At 33.3% G+C, this 18,564-nt stretch overlaps 1 protein-coding gene across 2 annotated transcripts in view; it reads left to right on the forward strand.

Annotated features, from left to right (window-relative positions):
• DENND1B (DENN domain containing 1B) overlaps window positions 1-18,564 on the forward strand; it is a gene marked incomplete at both ends in the record, with an annotated part of 243,584 nt that overhangs the window by 106,599 nt on the left and 118,421 nt on the right. The window contains 4 exons of one of the 2 annotated variants that reach the window (XM_080698366.1): window positions 10,184-10,253; window positions 10,962-11,042; window positions 15,254-15,313; window positions 16,804-16,857. In XM_080698366.1, coding sequence (XP_080554492.1) covers window positions 10,184-10,253; window positions 10,962-11,042; window positions 15,254-15,313; window positions 16,804-16,857 — 265 coding nt within the window. The remainder of the gene's footprint in view (window positions 1-10,183; window positions 10,254-10,961; window positions 11,043-15,253; window positions 15,314-16,803; window positions 16,858-18,564) is intronic. The other variant, XM_080698367.1, reaches the window with a different exon arrangement.

Here is an 18,564-nt window from a genome sequence, read left to right on the forward strand (position 1 = left end):
GATGGTATTTTCTTATAGATAATAAATAGGTAAGAAAGCTTTATAAAATAATCATGGAGGAAAATCTTAAATTGAGGAAATTCTGCCCTCCAGCTTATTTTTTTTCTATTGTAATTTCAGTGTTAAATATTCAGTATGTGGTAGAAGTGTTTCATGAGATGAGAAATGCTACTAGACCTAAAATGTATTGCCTATTTTCCCTCTTGCAATACAATTACTAATTAGTAAATACTAATTTAACTTAAGATATAGTATAAAAAAGTGTGGTAGGTATAGATCTATATTTATATCTATCTCAAACAAAAACGTAGAACAAGTAAGATTTTTTCTTTGTTTTTTTTGAAGTAGTGGGAGAAGGCAGGTTGGAGTATCTAATGAGCTACACATGGATTTGTTTAGGGACTTTAGCTCTCTTAATTTATAGGCCACTTTTCTTTATATCTGGCTATGCTGCTTCCAGTAGCATATGAGAGAAGATAACTATATACTATGTACTATTCCAAATACTTAACAGTGCCTGGACACAGCCTCAGAGTAATATTTGCAGTCAGTTTTGACTGCCTGAACCTAGAAATTTTGTATCTAATAGGGCTAAAGTTTATTGAGGAATACGACAAAGCATTTGTAAAAGCAAGTCACAGAAATGTTTTAAACTATGTTTTCTGATAACAAGAGTATAATATTTAATCATAAAAGTTTAGAAGATTCAGAGAAATTTAAAAATGAAAATAAAAACAACTTATATCTGTGCCACATAATCAGTGCTTACATTTTGGTATTTAGTGTTAATCTTATTTCTGTAAGAGTTGTTAGGATATATTTGTAAACTTTTCTATAGGATATCAAATTATATTTAGCTATAATCTTTACTCATATTTTATAAAATGTACAAACAGGTTTAAAAACAGTTCATAAATTGAAACATTTCCAATGACTTTTATATCATTCTCTATTAGGTTCTGAATTTTTGCACATGCTTAATCTGACAATTGCTTATTTTTTTGTTTCTTTGTAAATTGAAATTTCACACAAATATTGTTTTCCTTCTGAATATAGATTATTTTCAAGCAGTTACTTATATCTTTACCTGAAATATTTTAGTTTTGAATATTAAAATTTTAGTGCCCTGTCCTTGAAGCTGTAGTTTGTGAAAAATTAGTATGTTTATATTGAAGTTTGGTCCATGTTTGGTATTCTATTGTGAGATAACACTGGTTTGATTATTCAGTATTAATTCTTACTAGCAAATAACTAAAGATTCTTGGGTACAATTGATGTTTTTCCTGTTGTCTTGACAATATCCTAAACACTAATTTTTTTCTAATGTCATGAAATATATCTGCCCTCCAATTTTCACATTTAAGAGTTAACCTCAAATGTGCTTAAATGATCTAAAAATTTTTAAGGGAAAATATCTATAAATCATTCTGAGTTTTTGTTGGTATTGAACAGCTTCACATACTTTACATAGTCATAATAAAAATGATATATATGTATAAGGAAGTTTAAGATATTTTATTACAAACTAAAAGAAATCAGTGCAAATTGATAGAACATTTTCATTAGGACAAGCAAAAAATAACTTTTTTTCAATAGCAGGGACTCTTAGGATAAAGATGTTAATGATAATACCAATAATGATAATATGTTAGTAACATCATTTAGTATTTGTTTACTATAGTCAAGTTCTCTGCTAAGTGACTTATATACATCATTTCAAAAGCTATTCTCTTCTTAAGAGTTTTAAGTTAGACATTAATACATAAGGCATAAAGTCACTCTACTCCTAGATCATGCTATTATGAGACTTAAACGTAATTTAGATTTACTTTCAAGTTCAAAGCAGGATAATTTGCACACAATACTATAAAAAGCATGTTTTTTACTTCTAGATTTAATCAGGTATGTATGTTGTATTTTTTAGATTTTTATTTTGTTCACCTTTTACTAGAAAAAATTAGCATTTAGGCCTGTGTAACATAAAAGTTGATATTTAACTGTGAGCCACCATTACATGCTTTAGTTCTTTTTCTGATATGTCTGTTCTAGTTAAACAGGATTTAAAAAAATATCCTGAGATAATACAAATTTATATCTTACCATTTTTTTTAGAATTGTTTTCTTATGCTACCCAAAATGAAAGAAATACTTTTCCCCTAATTTGATTAACATGATTTTACAACTATAAAATTGTCGCCAAGGGTTCAAAATGAAATACTCTAATAAGGAAGACAGATTTATGTTTGGGGCCTTTGTAGTTACCCTTGCCCCCTTAACTCATACCCAACTGGAAGCTTTCACACTCTTCCTTTGGGCAAATCCCTTAGAAGCAGAATGTTTCAATTTTACACATTTTGTGTCAATTTTCCAGACAGAAAAACAGCCTCTAGACATTAGACGTTTTCCTACGGAAAGGCAGTTTCCTTAGTTTTATTTGATTACTATAAGTTAGGTTCCTGCTGATCACTCAGACCGTTAGTGGTTACCTGACTATTTGACAAAAAACATTTCCTTTCCTTTATTTAACCTTTGACTTTTGGATGTAAAAGTTTTATCAGCTCTATAGTAGAAGTAAGTGTGGGGGAAGTCTTCTTGTGCTGCAAAAAGAACCCATGATTTTGTATATGTATTTATCTTTTGCCTTATATCTTTATCAAAAATTAAGAAAATCATCTTACAATTAAACTTTAACCTCCTGTCTTTTGTTTTAAGAGAATTGGTCTAAATGCATTTGTTTTACATTTATATATTTTTGCAAGTCTATAAGAGTCACATTTATTCTTTGTTAAATCACATTTTCAGTTTTTAAATATTCAGTCTTTACAAAATGTTCAGTAATTTTTTTAAACGTTTCAGGATTTTTGTGTTTGGTTATAAAAAGCAGATTTTGAGTACTTTGGGATGTATAAAACTTAATAGAAAATAGTTCTACTTATTGATGATCAGTTTTAGAGCTATACATTAGTTAAAAATCAATTGGTTTAGAGCCAGGCGTGGTGGCGCATGCTTGTAATCCCCGTGCTTGGGAGGTGGAGACAGGAGGATCGCGCAGATTTGAAGCCAGCCGCGCTGGCTAAAGAGACCCTGTTTCCAAATAAAAATATAAATAGGTCTGGGAGTGTAGCCCAGAGGTAGAAGGGCTTCTAGGAACCCCAGTATAACAACAACAACAAAAAGTCAATTGGCTTAAACATCTATTGTTTGAAAATTACCTAAGAAACCACAAAAATAAAGACATGGGAGTAGTATTGTGTGTGTGTGTGTGTGTGTGTGTGTGTGTGTGTGTGTGTGTGTGTCTCCAGGGGCTTTTCTACCTCCCGGCTATACTCCCAGACCTATTTTTTATACTTTATTTGGAAACAGGATCTCACTAAGTTGCTGAGAGCCTCACTAAGTAGCTGAGGCTGGCTTCGAACCTGTGGGATCCTCCTGTCTCAGCCTCCCAAGTGCTGGGATTACAAGCGTGCGCCACCATGCCCGGCTACATGGGAGTAGTATTATTAGCAGCATGGTAATCTTGTACAATTTTCAGTATTCATTTTATGTATATTTTGTTATGCTTATAGTTTGCTTAAGTTATTCAGCTATATAAAACGTTTTAGACATAGTTTTCTTTAAAAAAAATGATGCTGTTTTGCCACATATTTGGACGTTAGGTGTGAAATGCAATCTTTTTAAAATATTGGAATTATGGCACTACTCTATGAACCTTGGACCATTTTCTTGTCAGTAAGGAAAATGAGCAGTGGAATTTCCTGTTGAGCAGTTGCTCTGTATCAGAGGCTGTAAATTTAGTTATGCGCAAGGACCAAAGGGGAAACAGGTTAGGTGCCTAATGGTGGGGAGCCGGAGTAAGGGTGTGACTTGAAGAGCACAGACCACATCCAAGAGCAGAAGCCAGCCCTCAGCTCCAGGCATTTGTTCTACAGAGAAAAAGGTATGACTAGTACTGTTAATTTTTAGAGGAACAAGAAATCAAGGTCTTAAAGTTAATTATACCTAAGATTTAGAAATTGAAAACTTAATTAACAACCACAACCACAAAGCTGTGCTGACCACACAAAATATGGCCATTGGCTGGCGAGGCGCAACCTGCAGATAGCTGGCTGGGGTGCCTGTGTCCAGACCTAGCTTGCTCATTTGCAATGAAAATGTCGTTTCCTTGAGGATTTCTAGGTTACTGATTAGCTCCACTTTAATATGTTATTTTTTATTAAAAAGCATGAATGATATATATTCTTTAAAAAGGAGCTAGTTATCACTGGGAACAAGTACATGTTCACAAGGAGTGTGAGCAATGACTCTGTTCCTTAAGGTGATAATACAAATTTATATATCAGGGACACTCCAGCAAAAAGGAGCCTGTCTCACTCTTACAAACAAATTATAGATAGAGAAAAAATGCAGGCTAGATAATGCAGTTGTGAGTCTTGTGATTCAGATTAAATGTCATACTTAAGAGTGCTGATAAATTTATGTTATTTTGGGAGGCATTTTCAATCATATGTCATGTCCTTTCAAAATTTGAGCCACAGCAATGAACACAAAAGCAGTACCAAAACCTACAATTATTAGATAAACCCAAAATGTTAGATTAATAAATCACATTCAATAAATTGAAGAAATTTTTCATCCAAACTGTAATTTGAAGGGCATGAAGGCAGTTCTCTGAAAGTTAAACAAATACACAAATTTAGAAATTTATGTTTAGCTTCAGTCGATAGAAATGATAAATAAGCTGACTAATATTAAACCAGGATTGCCTGGGCACAGTGGCACACACCTGTAATTTCAGTACTTGAGAGACTGAGACAGGAGGATCACAGATTTGACACCAGCCTCAGCAACATAGTGAGGCCATCAGCAACTTAGCAAAACCCTGTATCAAAATGAAACATTTTTAAAAAGGGATGGAGGTAGAGATCAGAGGTAAAATGCCCTGGATTCAATCAACAGTATTAAAAAAATAGATTAAACCAGAATGAATCTTATCACAGTTTATTTAGCTGACATGTTTATTTAAGGGCTGGATATTTTAGAGCTACAGGCCTACATTGGTGATGAGTTATCTGCAAAGTGATTAGAATTCTAATCCCAAGTTTGCCATTTGGCAGCCTCGTGAACCTGGACAAGTTCTTTTATCTTAGTTTAGTCGAATATACTTCAAAGTAGTATTGTAAGAATTAAATGAAATAACACTTATAAAGTAAATAGCATACTGTATTCCCTGTACTTTCAATTATTTTTACACATGAATTCTGTGATTCTTAAATTCTATTCTCTACACTCTAGATGGGGATAAAACTGACTAGCAAGTTAAATTCCCCAAACAGAAATAACAAAGCATGTTGGGGCCTTGGAGATGACTGAGAAATATCCAATACATGTAAAGCTTGCTTATCAATTACTAACACCTCTTATCTAGATGAAGTCGTAGTCTGGTACTAGAATGAAACTTAGTAAAAATTAGTATTCTCAGCCATTTATAAAACAGTAATAATTATATAGATGACAAATGCATAGCATAAATGAGAACATTACAAATTTAAGAATATTCTGAATATGGATGTGTTAACATTTTTATTAATTCAATGTATTTATCACAAAACAAATAATCTAACAGATAAATTATAATTATCTGTATGAATTCACTTAATAAAAATTGCTTTTTGATTTCTGTTTATGATTTGAAGGAAAATTAAAAAGAGAATATAAGAAATGAAAATTAAGAATATAGATGAAAAAACCAGAACATTTAAAGAGTGCTAACTTTTATCTGGTCTCAAGAGACAGGATTATCTTACTTTGTATTATCTTACTTATTCACACACACACACACACACACACACACACACACACGAGAGAGAGAGAGAGAGAGAGAGAGAGAACCCCCCAAAAGAAGAATAAGAATGAATGTTAAATAAGCTTTCATTCTGTTTAATTAAGGTGAAAATGACAGCATAAGATTTAGCAGGTAGACCGGTAGCTCCTAAAATCAGTAAGTTCCATTCTTTTTCTAAAGCCTCTTGAGCGCAGGATAGGAAGAGACCAGCATGTCCCTTAAGTAGATTAGACCAGCATGTTCCTTGAGTAGATTAGACTTCATTTCACCTAAATAGATAGGTCTGAACTACGTGACATATTGAAAGTTTCTTGAAATCGCAATATATTCAGATTAATGACAGTTAAAATGTTGAGTATGAAAAGAAGACAAATGAAAGTGTTGCATCCTTACACTCTAGAGTGCCTTGGAAGAATGACATCTCCATGAAAATTATTATTATTATTATTATTATTATTATTATTATTATTATTTTTGGTGGTAATGGGGTTCCTGGAAGCCCTTCTATCTCCGGGCTACACTCCCAGACCTATTTTTACATTTTTATTTGGAAACAGGGTCTCCTAAGCCAGCGCGCGTGGCTGGCTTCGAACCTCCGCGATCCTCCTGTCTCTGCCTCCCAAGTGCGGGGATTACAAGCGTGCGCCACCACGCCCAGCTTATGAAAATTATTTCTTTGGTTTATGGTAAATACTGAAACTATGATGTGCTAGTTTGCATTACACTGAGTGTATATGAATAGTAAAACAATATTACTATTCATTGAGGATTATTCAATTTTGGTGAATGAAAGATATAGCAGACTAGGGCTTATAGAGTTGAATACTGCAAATACAGAAACGGAGGTTACCAATATTGTTTTCTGATTTTCAGGTTCCCCAAAAGTTTTCACAGGTTTGCCACATATCCATCCCGATTTCTCCAGGTCCCTACGCAGAGCTGCCGGCATGCTCGCTGCCAACACCTGCTCCAGCACTTCCCAGACACTTTTATTCCCATCCAGTCTGGACTGGTTGCTTTCCAGACCTCTGCACAGCTCTCATCCTTGAGCATCACTGTTTTTCCATGGCTTTAGATTTCTTGCCTCTTGTATTTCTGCATTCCTTCTTCTTGGTTTCCCTCACTTTGTTGAAGTTATTCTTTAGGATGGATTGGGAGGTGAGTTTTTGACTCCTTACGTGACTGATAGTGTTATTTTTCTATCTTCACACTTTATAGTTTCTTTGGACATAAAATTTATGGTTGCAAAGCCTTTAACCTCTAGTTTTAAGGCATTTATTTTGTAACTTCTACTATTGCTGTTGAGAGGTTCAGTGGTAATTTGAACTTGATCCTCTTTATTGTTACCGGTTTTTACCTGTGAAAGCTCTTAGGCACCGTTCTATCTCCTGTTCTGGAGTTTCATGGCAATGCTCTGGTTTGGCTCATTCATTGTGGTATGCATGTCTGAAGTGCTAGGAAGTTTTTGTGTAATATTTTAAGGAGAAACTTTCTTTCTTCCTTTTTTTCTTTGTTTTGGCCACCTACATGATAAAGGAGATTAATTTCCTTATGTTTGTTTGTTTGTTTCTGGTACTAGGGATTCAACCCAAGAGCATTCTACCTCTGAGATATACCTCCTCAATCCCACCTTTTTAAAAGAAAAATTTTGAAACAGGATCTCACTAAGTTGCTAAGACCCTCACTAAGTTGCCGAGGCTGTCCTTGAACCTGCATTCCTTCTAAATCAGCTTCCCAAGTACTAGGTTACAGGAGTGTACCACCATGCCAGGCTTGTCCTTATGGTTTCACAGTTTTTTCTCTTATTATTTATCTAGTATTTCTTTAGTTTCTGGAAGATTTTCTCATGCTATTTCTGCCTTTCCATTGATTAATGTTCTTCAGCTTTAAGAATTTTTGAGAGCTTTTTCTTGTTTTCTGATTTTTTTCTGCTCCTTTTAAAATCTAGTTTTGTTTAATATCATCCTGCTTTTTATTTAGATCCTAAGGATATTAAGGAAAGTTTTAAGATCTCATGACTGCTCTTTGTATTGTGTTTACTTGTAGTTCCTTTTATGTTTGTTGATTACAAACACACATTTTTGTTTGTACTTCTTCATTTATCTGGTGAATGGACTGTTAATTTAAATGTTTAAAAAAATTTTTTATTGGTGCATTGTAGTCATACATCTTAATGGACTGTTGATTTATATTCAAGAAAAAAAAGTTTCAGATTGAATTAGAAACATTGCATATACAGTGGTGGGTTTATAAAATAAAAATAAGACAATGAGGTATTTTTTTTCTTTCAGAGATTCCCAAATTAGTGTTTCAGAACCTGAAGGATAGAAGTGCACTGGTTATTTTTCTTGTTTTTGTCACTTAGATTCTGGTTTTCTGAGCTGGATGTGGTGGTTCACTCCTTTAATCCTAGTTCTTTGGAGGCTGAGACAGGAGGATTGCAGCTTCTCAACCAGCCTTTGTAACTTTGCAAGACCCTGTTTCAAAATTACTGTATAAAATAGAGTTAGGGGTGTGGCCCAGGGATAGAATGCCCCTAATACTGCATTCGCAGAAGATTTTGGTGTCCTCTCTTCTGTTAGGGCAGATGTCATTCTGTTTGCTTACCATCTTTATGAAATCTTCTTACACATGTCGCTACTTTTTTCTCCTTTCTGTTCCACTTACTAATTTTTAACCTTTTCATTTATTTATTGTCATTTTAGAGGTATTTCTAGAGAGTACAGAGATAAGTGCATACATTCATTTTGTTAGATTTTACAGCTGTGTAAATGTGTTTTAATATTATATGCATTTTTATGTTAGCATTAGTAATTATTTTAAAGGATTCTATATTATTCTTCAGAGAGAAAAATATTATAGTTTACCTAACCTTTTGTTATCACTTTAGGTTTTTCCTGATTCAGAAAGCATTATTCATCACTACTAAATCAGACACTATAATGTCTTGATAGAAAAAATCTTGATAGAATAATGTTTGTCCAAGCTCTATTCTATTATTTTATCTTACATGTTTTGCATATGTCTTCTCACATGTGAACATTGTGTAGTAAAATTATCACAATGCTTTCTTTTAAAAAGTAGATTATTGAATAAGTGCTTTGAAGGAAAGAAATACTTGTTAGTTGATAATTAACAACTCTGCTGTGTTTTATGACTTACTGTTTTTCCACATGGAAAGCATACATTTTAATAAACATTAAATTAGAAAACTTTGGTCAGATTTTAAATGTATTGATGTTTTTGTTTGTTAGTAAGGCATATATATTTCATTTCATACAAATGATTTTTGGATTCAGAACTCAGCTTCATTATAATAATTCTATTTTGATCTAGCAAAGTAAATTAAAATGATTTTTAAATCTTATTTGATTTTGGCATTTAAAAGCAATTTATAATTTTTATAATTTTAAAAAGTTTTCTGATTTTTGCCTTGATATTTATTTTAAAATGTACTTTAATATCATTTCTGAAGAACTGATTAAACACATAGTTTTATTGCAATTTTGTTTTCTATTTAGTAATATGTAAGAGAACTGCAGTTATATGCTGTGTAATGATGTGTCAGTCAGTGACTCACCTGTACAATGGCAATTCTGTTAAGATTGTGTTCCTAGTGATCTGAGGCCATCTTGGTTGTGTTCTTTCTGTGGGACCCACATGAGGAAGTTGCCAAAAAATCAATTCCTCAGAATATATTCCTATAATTAAATGATGTATGACCACAATGCTATCTTGTTTTAAGCTTTTTAAAATTAATTTTTATATATTTTCTAATAATGGTTAATTTTTATTTTGGGATTGCTTTTAGTGATTACTATGAAATAGGATTAAGTAATTTTAGATTATATCAATCCAAAATAGAAGTAAAAATGCATAATTTTTTACTTTTTGGTGGTACTGGGGTTCCTGGAAGCCCTTCTACCTCCGGGCTACACTGCCAGACCTATTTTATTCTTTTTTATTTTTGGAGACAGGGTCTATTAAGGAGCACGGCTGTCTTCAAACCTGCGTGATCCTCCTGTCTCCGCCTCCCAAGTGCGGGGATTACAAGTGTGCACCACCACGCCCGGCTGCAAATGCACAATTTTTATAATAGAACTTTAGATTGTGATTTATGTTATGTAAACAATAATAAATAACATATAAATTTATTTCTGATATAACAAAGAGAATGTGTATATAATTTTTTTGTTTTCCAGGATCAACCTGTTTGAAACAATGTGAATGTATTGTTTATTTTGTCTGCTTATTTATTGATTATCAGTTTCAGATATATATGTATATGTATCTACACATTCACATACATTTTAAAATAACTGCTTTTTTTTTTTTTTACAGTTACCTGCCATGGTTTGAAGTGTATTACAAACTTCTAAATACTCTGGCAGATTACTTGGCTAAGGAACTGGTAAGCTACATTTTATCTCTATAGTTTTTATTGTGTTAAAATATTTATAACAAAGACCTTACCATTTTATTCATTTTAAGCCATAGCTTTCTGGCATTAAGAACATTTTCATTGCTCCATAACCATCAATACTGCATATCTCTAGAGCTTTTTATCTTGAATAGCAAACTCTGTACTCATTAAACAATAACTACTCATTCCCTCCTCCCCTTTCCTGGCAACCACCATTGTGCTATATCTGCCTGTGTGAACCTATGTACCTATTATAAGTGGAATCACACAGTGCTTGTCCATCGGTAACTGGCTTATTTCACTTAGCAAAATGTCTATATGGTTCCCATGTCATAACATATGTTAGAATTTCCTTCCTTTTAAAAGATTTCCTTACAATTTTTTTATTTATCCATCTGTGGATGAGCTCTTAGGTTGCATCTATTTATCTACCTTTTGGCTATTGTGAATAGTACTTCTATAAAGATGATTGTACTAATATCTCTTCCAGTTCTCATGTTCAGTTTTTTGGTAATACTTAGGAATTGAATGCTGGATAATATGGTAATTCTATATTTTACTTTTTGAGAAATTATCATACCATTTTCCACAGTGACTGGACCATATTATGCTTCCACCAATAAGGTACAAAGGTAATTTTAATTGTCATTTATTGCTATATATTTTACTTATTAAATATACTTTTCTTTGTTCTAGGAAGATGATTTGAATGAAACTCTTAAATCACTGTATAACCACCCAGTACCAAAGGCAAATACCCCTGTCACTTTGAGTGTGGTAAGTACATGTTTTTTTGGCATTTTAGCGATTTTTTATCCATGAGCATACAAACCTTCCAGAAATTGTTTGCTAAGTCACTTCTGTTTCTGGAAAGCTTCTGTGGTTGTAGTAATATTTCTAGATAATGGTATTGAGACTTTGACATGTAGTAACTTTTATAACTTGATATATTCCAGTGGTATATTATGGTATTTGTTAAATTACAGAATTAAAAGAAAATTTGTTATGAACTGAAAGTAACAAAATATGAGGATATTTTGGTTGTGAGAAACACTGATTTTTTTAGGTAAAACTCATGCACACACACAATTAGTACACCTCCTAAAATACAAGCAGTGCTTAATAAGAAAAGACACTGGCATATAACATGCAGGATGAAAATTTTGCCTGAGAAGTTCCTTTCTTTCCCCATACTTCAATATATCTGATATAATAACCAAACCATGTAAATATGATATGATTAAAGTTTGTTAAAATAGCAAGCCTGTGATGAGATAGTTCATTTATTATTAAGGGTTCCAATGAGCCATAGCATCTATATCTAAAAATACATTTCTCTTTGGAGGGTTCAAATGTTCAAAGTTCATAGTAATAAATCATGGTTTTTTCATTAATATTCATTAATTTGGCATAGCAAACAGGCTACATTTTTTGGTACAAGTGATTGAACCTGGGGGCATTCTATCTCCAAGATATACCCTTAGTCCTTTTTATTTTTAACTTTGAAACAGGATCTTGCAAAATTGTTGAGGCTGAACTCACACCTATGGTCCTACAGTATCAACCTCCTAAGTACTAGGATTACATGACCAGCTAAACATGTTACATTTCATTTACATTGATTTTTTATTTCAAAATCATATACTCTTTTTTAATAGTAGGGATCAAGCCTCAGGGAAGCTCTACCTACTGAGCTATAGTCCCAGTCCTTTTTACTTACTTACTTATTCTTTTTTTTTTTTTTTTTTTTTTGAGATAGGGTCTTGCTAAATTGCTGAGGCTAGCCTCAAACTTGTAATTCTCTTGCTACCACTACCCCATAGTTGAGATTATAGGCATGGGCCACTGTGCCTGGATAAATAGCAATAAATTTATATACCAATTAAGAAAAAATATTGATGCAAGAAAAAGTAAAAATGTATGTAATAATAGAAGTTTTGCATTTTTGCAAGGCAGGGGAATCATTATCATTATTTTCTCCATTAATAATTTTCTTTTTGCCTGGATTTTCTCCTGTAGTTCCATTTAGCAGTAGTGCTCTCTTACATTATCCCATTCTTTAAGTCTCTGTTGTCAGCACTCTCGTTCAGGTGCTTAGCACTTCTTAGTCTAGAATCTCTCCTTCCAGTCCTTTCTTCAGAAGGCCATCAGATTAAACTATCATAAAAGTAAAAAAAGTCCTCGATGAAAACCTCAGAACTCTTCATGTTATATAGAATTTGTCCAAACTTGTGGTCAGATTTCCGGGACCATCCAGTCCTTAGCCTTACTCTGTCTTTTCATTTTCTGTCGCATGATTTTTTTCTAAGTTGATTTTCCACTCTGTTCACATGGTTCTCTTCATCTTCATCAGTGAACATCATGCCTTCCTTCTGCACTAGAGCTCTCTAGACTGTCTTTAGAACCACCTCAGTACCCACCTCCGCACGCTCTTGTCACACAGCTTGACAAATTCTCTCCTGTGATCTCTGCTCCCGTATGTCTGCATCTTCTTTTATTAGATGCTGTCAAATGGAAATGTTTATTTAGTAGTCATTTGGAGATTGGGGATGGAAAGCCAAGGATAGCCTGGAATTTTTAACTCAAAATTTGAAGTCATCAGCAGACATAGTTGGAGCTATTTGAAGACTAGATTATAGAGACCATAGAGGAAAGGCTAAGGCCTAATTGCCCAGACAGACTACATGGAATTTTAAAAACGAAATCCAGTAAAAGAACTAGAGGAAAGAGAAGTTAAGGAGAAACTCAGAATTTCAGATCATTGAAGGCAAAAGAATGCAGTATTTGTGGTTAATGGCAGCACAGAGGAGAAGTAGCACAAGTTTAGGGGACAAAGGAAAGCCCTGGGTTTTCCAAAAGGGAAGTCACCTTTCTTTGAATATATTATATTTCTAAAATGATTCTAATACTTTGTTAAAACTAAGGAAAATGCATGTGCTAAGTACGTCAAGGCATCTATTGTATAGTGCCAGAAATAAAATAGGTTTAAGTTTGTTTTATCTTCTTTTAATTGACATATAGTAAGTTTACCTGTTTATGAGGGCACAGTACTCTACATTCATCATATAATGATCAGATCAGGTTAATTATACTTAATTTTTATGTGTTCATGAGATCAAGTTTTGAGATTCTGCTCGTCAGTGGAAATGTAGTTATTTTCCCTTCTATGTCTGGCTTATTTCACTTCACATAATGCCCCCTGGTTTCATCTATGATGCCACAAATGCCAGGATCTCATTTTATTAAGGTGGAATAGTATTCTATTCTATATATTAATCTCTTTTTAAAGCCATGTGTCTGTCGATGGACACATCGGCTGATTGCATACCTGTGCTGTTGTGAATAGTCCCACAGTGAACATGGAGGACAGGTATCCGCAGTGAGTACAGGCACCCAGACATTCTCATTTCCCTTCCTTTAGATACATAACCAGTAGTGGGACTGCTCAGTCATGGGGCAGTTCTATTTTTAATTTTTCAGAGGGAACTGCCATATTGTTTTACATAATGGATATATTAATTTACATCCCCACTAACAATGTATAAGAGTTCTTGTTTACCAACACCCTCCCAACACTTGATTTTTTTTTGTATTTTGATAATAGCCATTTTAACTAGGCGAGATGATAACATACTGTGATTTTGATTTGCATTTCTTTATAATTGGCCATATTGAGCATTTTTACATATACCTCTTGGCAAGTTAGGCTTCTGAATTAATAGTCTATAAGAGTTTTTCAGTCTTATATATGTAGTCTCCCGCTACAATATCTTAAGTATTGGTAAACAATATCTTAAGTTCATTACTAATTTCATTTGCTTTAAACAACAAATTACTAAAGTAACGTGCCCAATGTTATGCTCTGATTGGCAATTTGGGACTAGAATACTTGTCTTGAATTATTAGTAGAGATTTCAGTTTTATGATGGCAGGTTATCATGGAAGTTGTTTTTAAAAGTAGATGGTGGTCAGTATGTCAAATTTCATGAAAAAAAAGTGTAATATAAGTAACTTTTTGTGGTACTGGAGATAGAACCCAGGGACATTCTACTTCTGAGCTACACCCCAGCCCTATTTTTTATTATTTATTTTAAAACATGATCTCACTAAGTTGAAGAGGGCCTCACTAAGTAGCTGAGGCTAGCCCTGAACCTGCAGTCCTCCTGTCTCAGCTTCCCAAGTACTGGGATTACAATCTTGCACCAACCTGCTCAGTTTAAGTGATTTTTTGAAATTTTATTTCCTTCCTTCCTTCCTTCCTTCCTTCCTTCCTTCCTTCCTTCCTTCCTTCCTTCCTTCCTTCTTTCCTGTACTGGGGGTTGAACCCAAGAGTATTCTACCTCTGAGATACATCTCAACCTTTTTTTATTTTTTATTTTGAAACAAGGTCTCACTAGGTTGCTGACCTTCTCACTAAGTTGCTGAGGTTGGCTGGAAACCTGTGATCCTTCTGTCTCAGCCTCCTAAATATAGGGATTACAGGAATATACACCATGCCTGGCTGAAAGTATATTTCAAAATTACTCAATAGCCACAGCATCCCCCACTTTCACAATATTAAAATTTGCTTTGTTTAGAACATTTTTAAGCATAAAATCAGTAAATCAGAATTTAAAATAATGTTTATACTTAATGCTATTCAAGAATTTCCAGCTGGGTGTGGTGGTGCACGCTTGTAATCCCAGCATTTAGGAGGCTGAGACAGGAGGATCGTGGTTCGTGGACAGCCTCAGCTACTTAGTGAGGCCCTCTGCAACTCAGTGAGACCCTGTTTCAAAAAAAGAATAAAAAATAGGGCAGAGGGTGTAGCTTGGAAGTTGAATTCCGCTGGGTTCGATCCCCAGAACCCACCCCACCCCCCCACCCCCCAAAAAAAAAAGAATTTCCAGTGGATGATATAGCTTCATGGGTTCCTCTCAAATACACAGAAAAATTTTTACATACACTTCCCCCTTGAAAGTAAAATATTCATTTTTCTCTCATATAAGAATCAAGAGATATTTATTGCCAGTGAGCAAGTTCTGAAAGATCAGCTCTCACTATTACCGGTGAGTTAAAAGGACATTCATTGGCTTCTAAAAATCACTATAAATTGGGAAAATAATTGGTTCTTTATATCTTGCAGATTCACCTCAGTCCTCTGAGAAATGATAAATTTACTCTAAAAATCCTTTGGAGTATATTTTCTGTTTATACTATATTTTAAGATATAGTTTTATGAACTACAGTATTATTGGAAACCCATCCAAATAAAAGGAATAAAGAGTGAATCTCTGCGTATTCTCTATGTCAGTAGTAGCAATTTTAAGACATATTCACTAGCTGAGATTTTTGTCACATTTTTGTCACAAGATTACCTTGTGGCTCATCTCCTTGTCTTTCCACTCTGGAAAATGATGCACAGACTGTGCTAGCTGGCCTTATTTGGTTCAAACATTTATTTTCCAATCTTTAATTATAAGACAGTGCTAAATATACCCTTATATCACTAAGATATTATATTTTTGGAGATTAGTATAAACAGAAAATAAAACATTTTTGATGATTATGTTGTGCTTTGATTCTGGGTGGTAAATTTTGTAAACATTGTGGGAAATGTGAAATCGTATGTACTATACATTTATATAAGGAAGCTCAATAAAATTGCTTCGTACATTGTAGAAGTTAATATTTTTTTCAGTGGGCATATGATAGTCATACTATAGGATGAGTAACTTCATTTGTAAGTTTTAAACATTTAACTCTTATTGTTGCTTTCTAAATAATATATTTTCTAAGGTATATAAAAGATATTATTTATCATATTAACTCAGAATCTTAATAGATTTCAATATGTTATTGAGTTAGCAAGCTTTATTTTTCCAATCTACTGAAACTGAACATGATTTAAGAATATATATTTATATATTGACGTCATTATGTTTGTTCATATATATGTAAAACTTTTTGATAATATATTCTTCATATTGCTTTAACACTTCCCCTTTATTCTTACTACATTTTAAAATTTTATTTTTAATTAATTTTATTTTTTATTGGTGCATTATAATCATATACCATGATAAAGTTCAGAGTTGATGGAGACATATGTGTACATCTATATGTTTAATTTTAAAGTATTTTTAACCAATATGTAAGTCTTTATATGGGAAAATTATTGTTAAATCTCATATAAACTTACCTCATTTAAGAATCTCTCAGCCAGGCGAGGTGGTACACGTTTGTAATCCCAGCATTCAGGAGGCTGAGACCAGAGGATTGTGGTTTGTGGACAGCCTCAGCTACTTAGTGAGGCCCTTTGCAACTCAGTGAGACCCGGTTTCAAAATAAAAAATAAAATAGGGCAGGGATGTAGCTTGGAGGTTGAATGCACCTGGGTTCCATCCCCAGACCTGAAAAAAAAAATCAAATTCAATAAATCCTGAGAGTCAAATCATGGTTTTTATTAATCACTATATTTTTCATTGTTATCCCAAGCTACATGTAATACCAAATTTTAATTCTTTTTTTTCTTATGTAATTTATTTCTGTTTATTAGCATTCCTACTTCATTGCCCCTGACATAACTGGACTCCCGACAATACCCGAGAGTGTAAGTTTTGTTTGTTTTCTACTTTTATCACTCTACTTATGAATTTTGTTTATTTTCGCCTCATTGCTTGTGGATTCCTATATAGAGAAATAGGATACATTTTAATTATCAGTGTTTTTGAGATATAAGGAAGAAATAAGGAGTAATGGTGTTATTTTCTTTTTCTCTTTGTGTATCTGCCTGATTATACCTATTTTATTATTTTGTGCTACTGAGTACCGAACCCAAGGACATTCTACATCTGAGCCATACACACACACCTATTTTATTATGAAACAGGATCTCACTTTAAGTTGCTGAGGCAGGCCTTGTATCTATCTTCCTCCTGTCTCAGCCTCCCAAGTACTGAGACTATAGGTGCCTGAAGTATCTATTGTTATTAATATCTACTGTTGATAAGGAAAATATGGGAAAACCTATTGGCTTAATTGGAGATAAATGTGTAGGGTCAAACATTCAGGTGGGTCCTGAGCTCCTCTGTATCAAGTGGAGGAGGTGTCATGGGAGATGGCTCCTACTGGTGGGGAAGAGCAGTAGCCATGGGAAGGTCTTGACACAAAGTTACTTTAGTGAACTGACAAACCATTGCATTTTAGATTTTCTGCCTATGACTGTTCAAATCATAAGTGACCCATACTTGATTTCCTGATTTGAAAGGCATGCATATTTTTACACTTTTATTAGTGCATTAGTTTCACATTATAATGTAAGCTTGCAAGGTCATGTAAGAAATTATAAAAATTCCCAAATTTTGTATTTTATATAGAGCCCTAATTATAGCAATTCTGGAAGTATTTTCAGTGTTTTAATAATTATTACAAATTAACATTTTATAGAAAAGCTTACATAGAATATGTGGAAGTAGTAAATAGGCCTTTTATGCCTTTAGTAACCTCACAAATGAAATATCGTTCCTTTTCATAAAATTTTCAGCTTCTCTTTAGATTAAACTCAATCTAAATAACCAAACATGAAGGAAAAATCATTTTCAGATTCACTTATTATTTACTGTTTTTTCCAGCATTTTTTCAAACCAAATTTTTGATTTCTAAAAGCAAGTAGATAGTGAATGAAAAACAAAGATAAATGTGAATATTCTAATATAAAGCCAAGGCTATTGTATCCAAAATATTTTTATTGCAGATGAATTTTATGAAACCCATTTAGAAAGGCTTTCCAGAACACCCCTATTGAAAGCCTTGTTGCTCCTTGGTGTGGCTTGAGATAGACCATCAAAGCCCTTGGATCCTTAGACACTGCAGTCTTGGTGCTGTACGTTGTAGGAAAGACACTCATCACACTGTCCTTAAAAACGACCGACCATGCTCTGACTTAGGTGGCAGTTGTCCCTTCACTTCAGAGCTTCTAAGACAAAGTTAACATCATTCCCTTGCACCTCCGTCCTGTTTACCTTTATCTTACATTTACTAACGAACAACTAGTAGTTTTATAGAACAGCTATTTAAAGACAGTTATTTTTAAAGACAGTTATTTTGAAAGTTTTAAAGAAAAATTGATATTGGATGTGTAAATTTTCTTATCTCCATCAACACATTTTATTTTACAAAGCATCTTATTTAGGGAGAAAAGAAAGCAACACTAGAAACAAAAAAGCATTCTGTTTGGAGAGATAGTTTACCATCTAATAATTATCTATCTTTTACAAATTACAGGAAAACTATTCATGTTAAATGTCATAACAAGTAA

Source organism: Muscardinus avellanarius, assembly GCF_963383645.1.
Source record: "Muscardinus avellanarius genome assembly, chromosome: 7".
NCBI lineage: Eukaryota > Metazoa > Chordata > Mammalia > Rodentia > Gliridae > Muscardinus > Muscardinus avellanarius.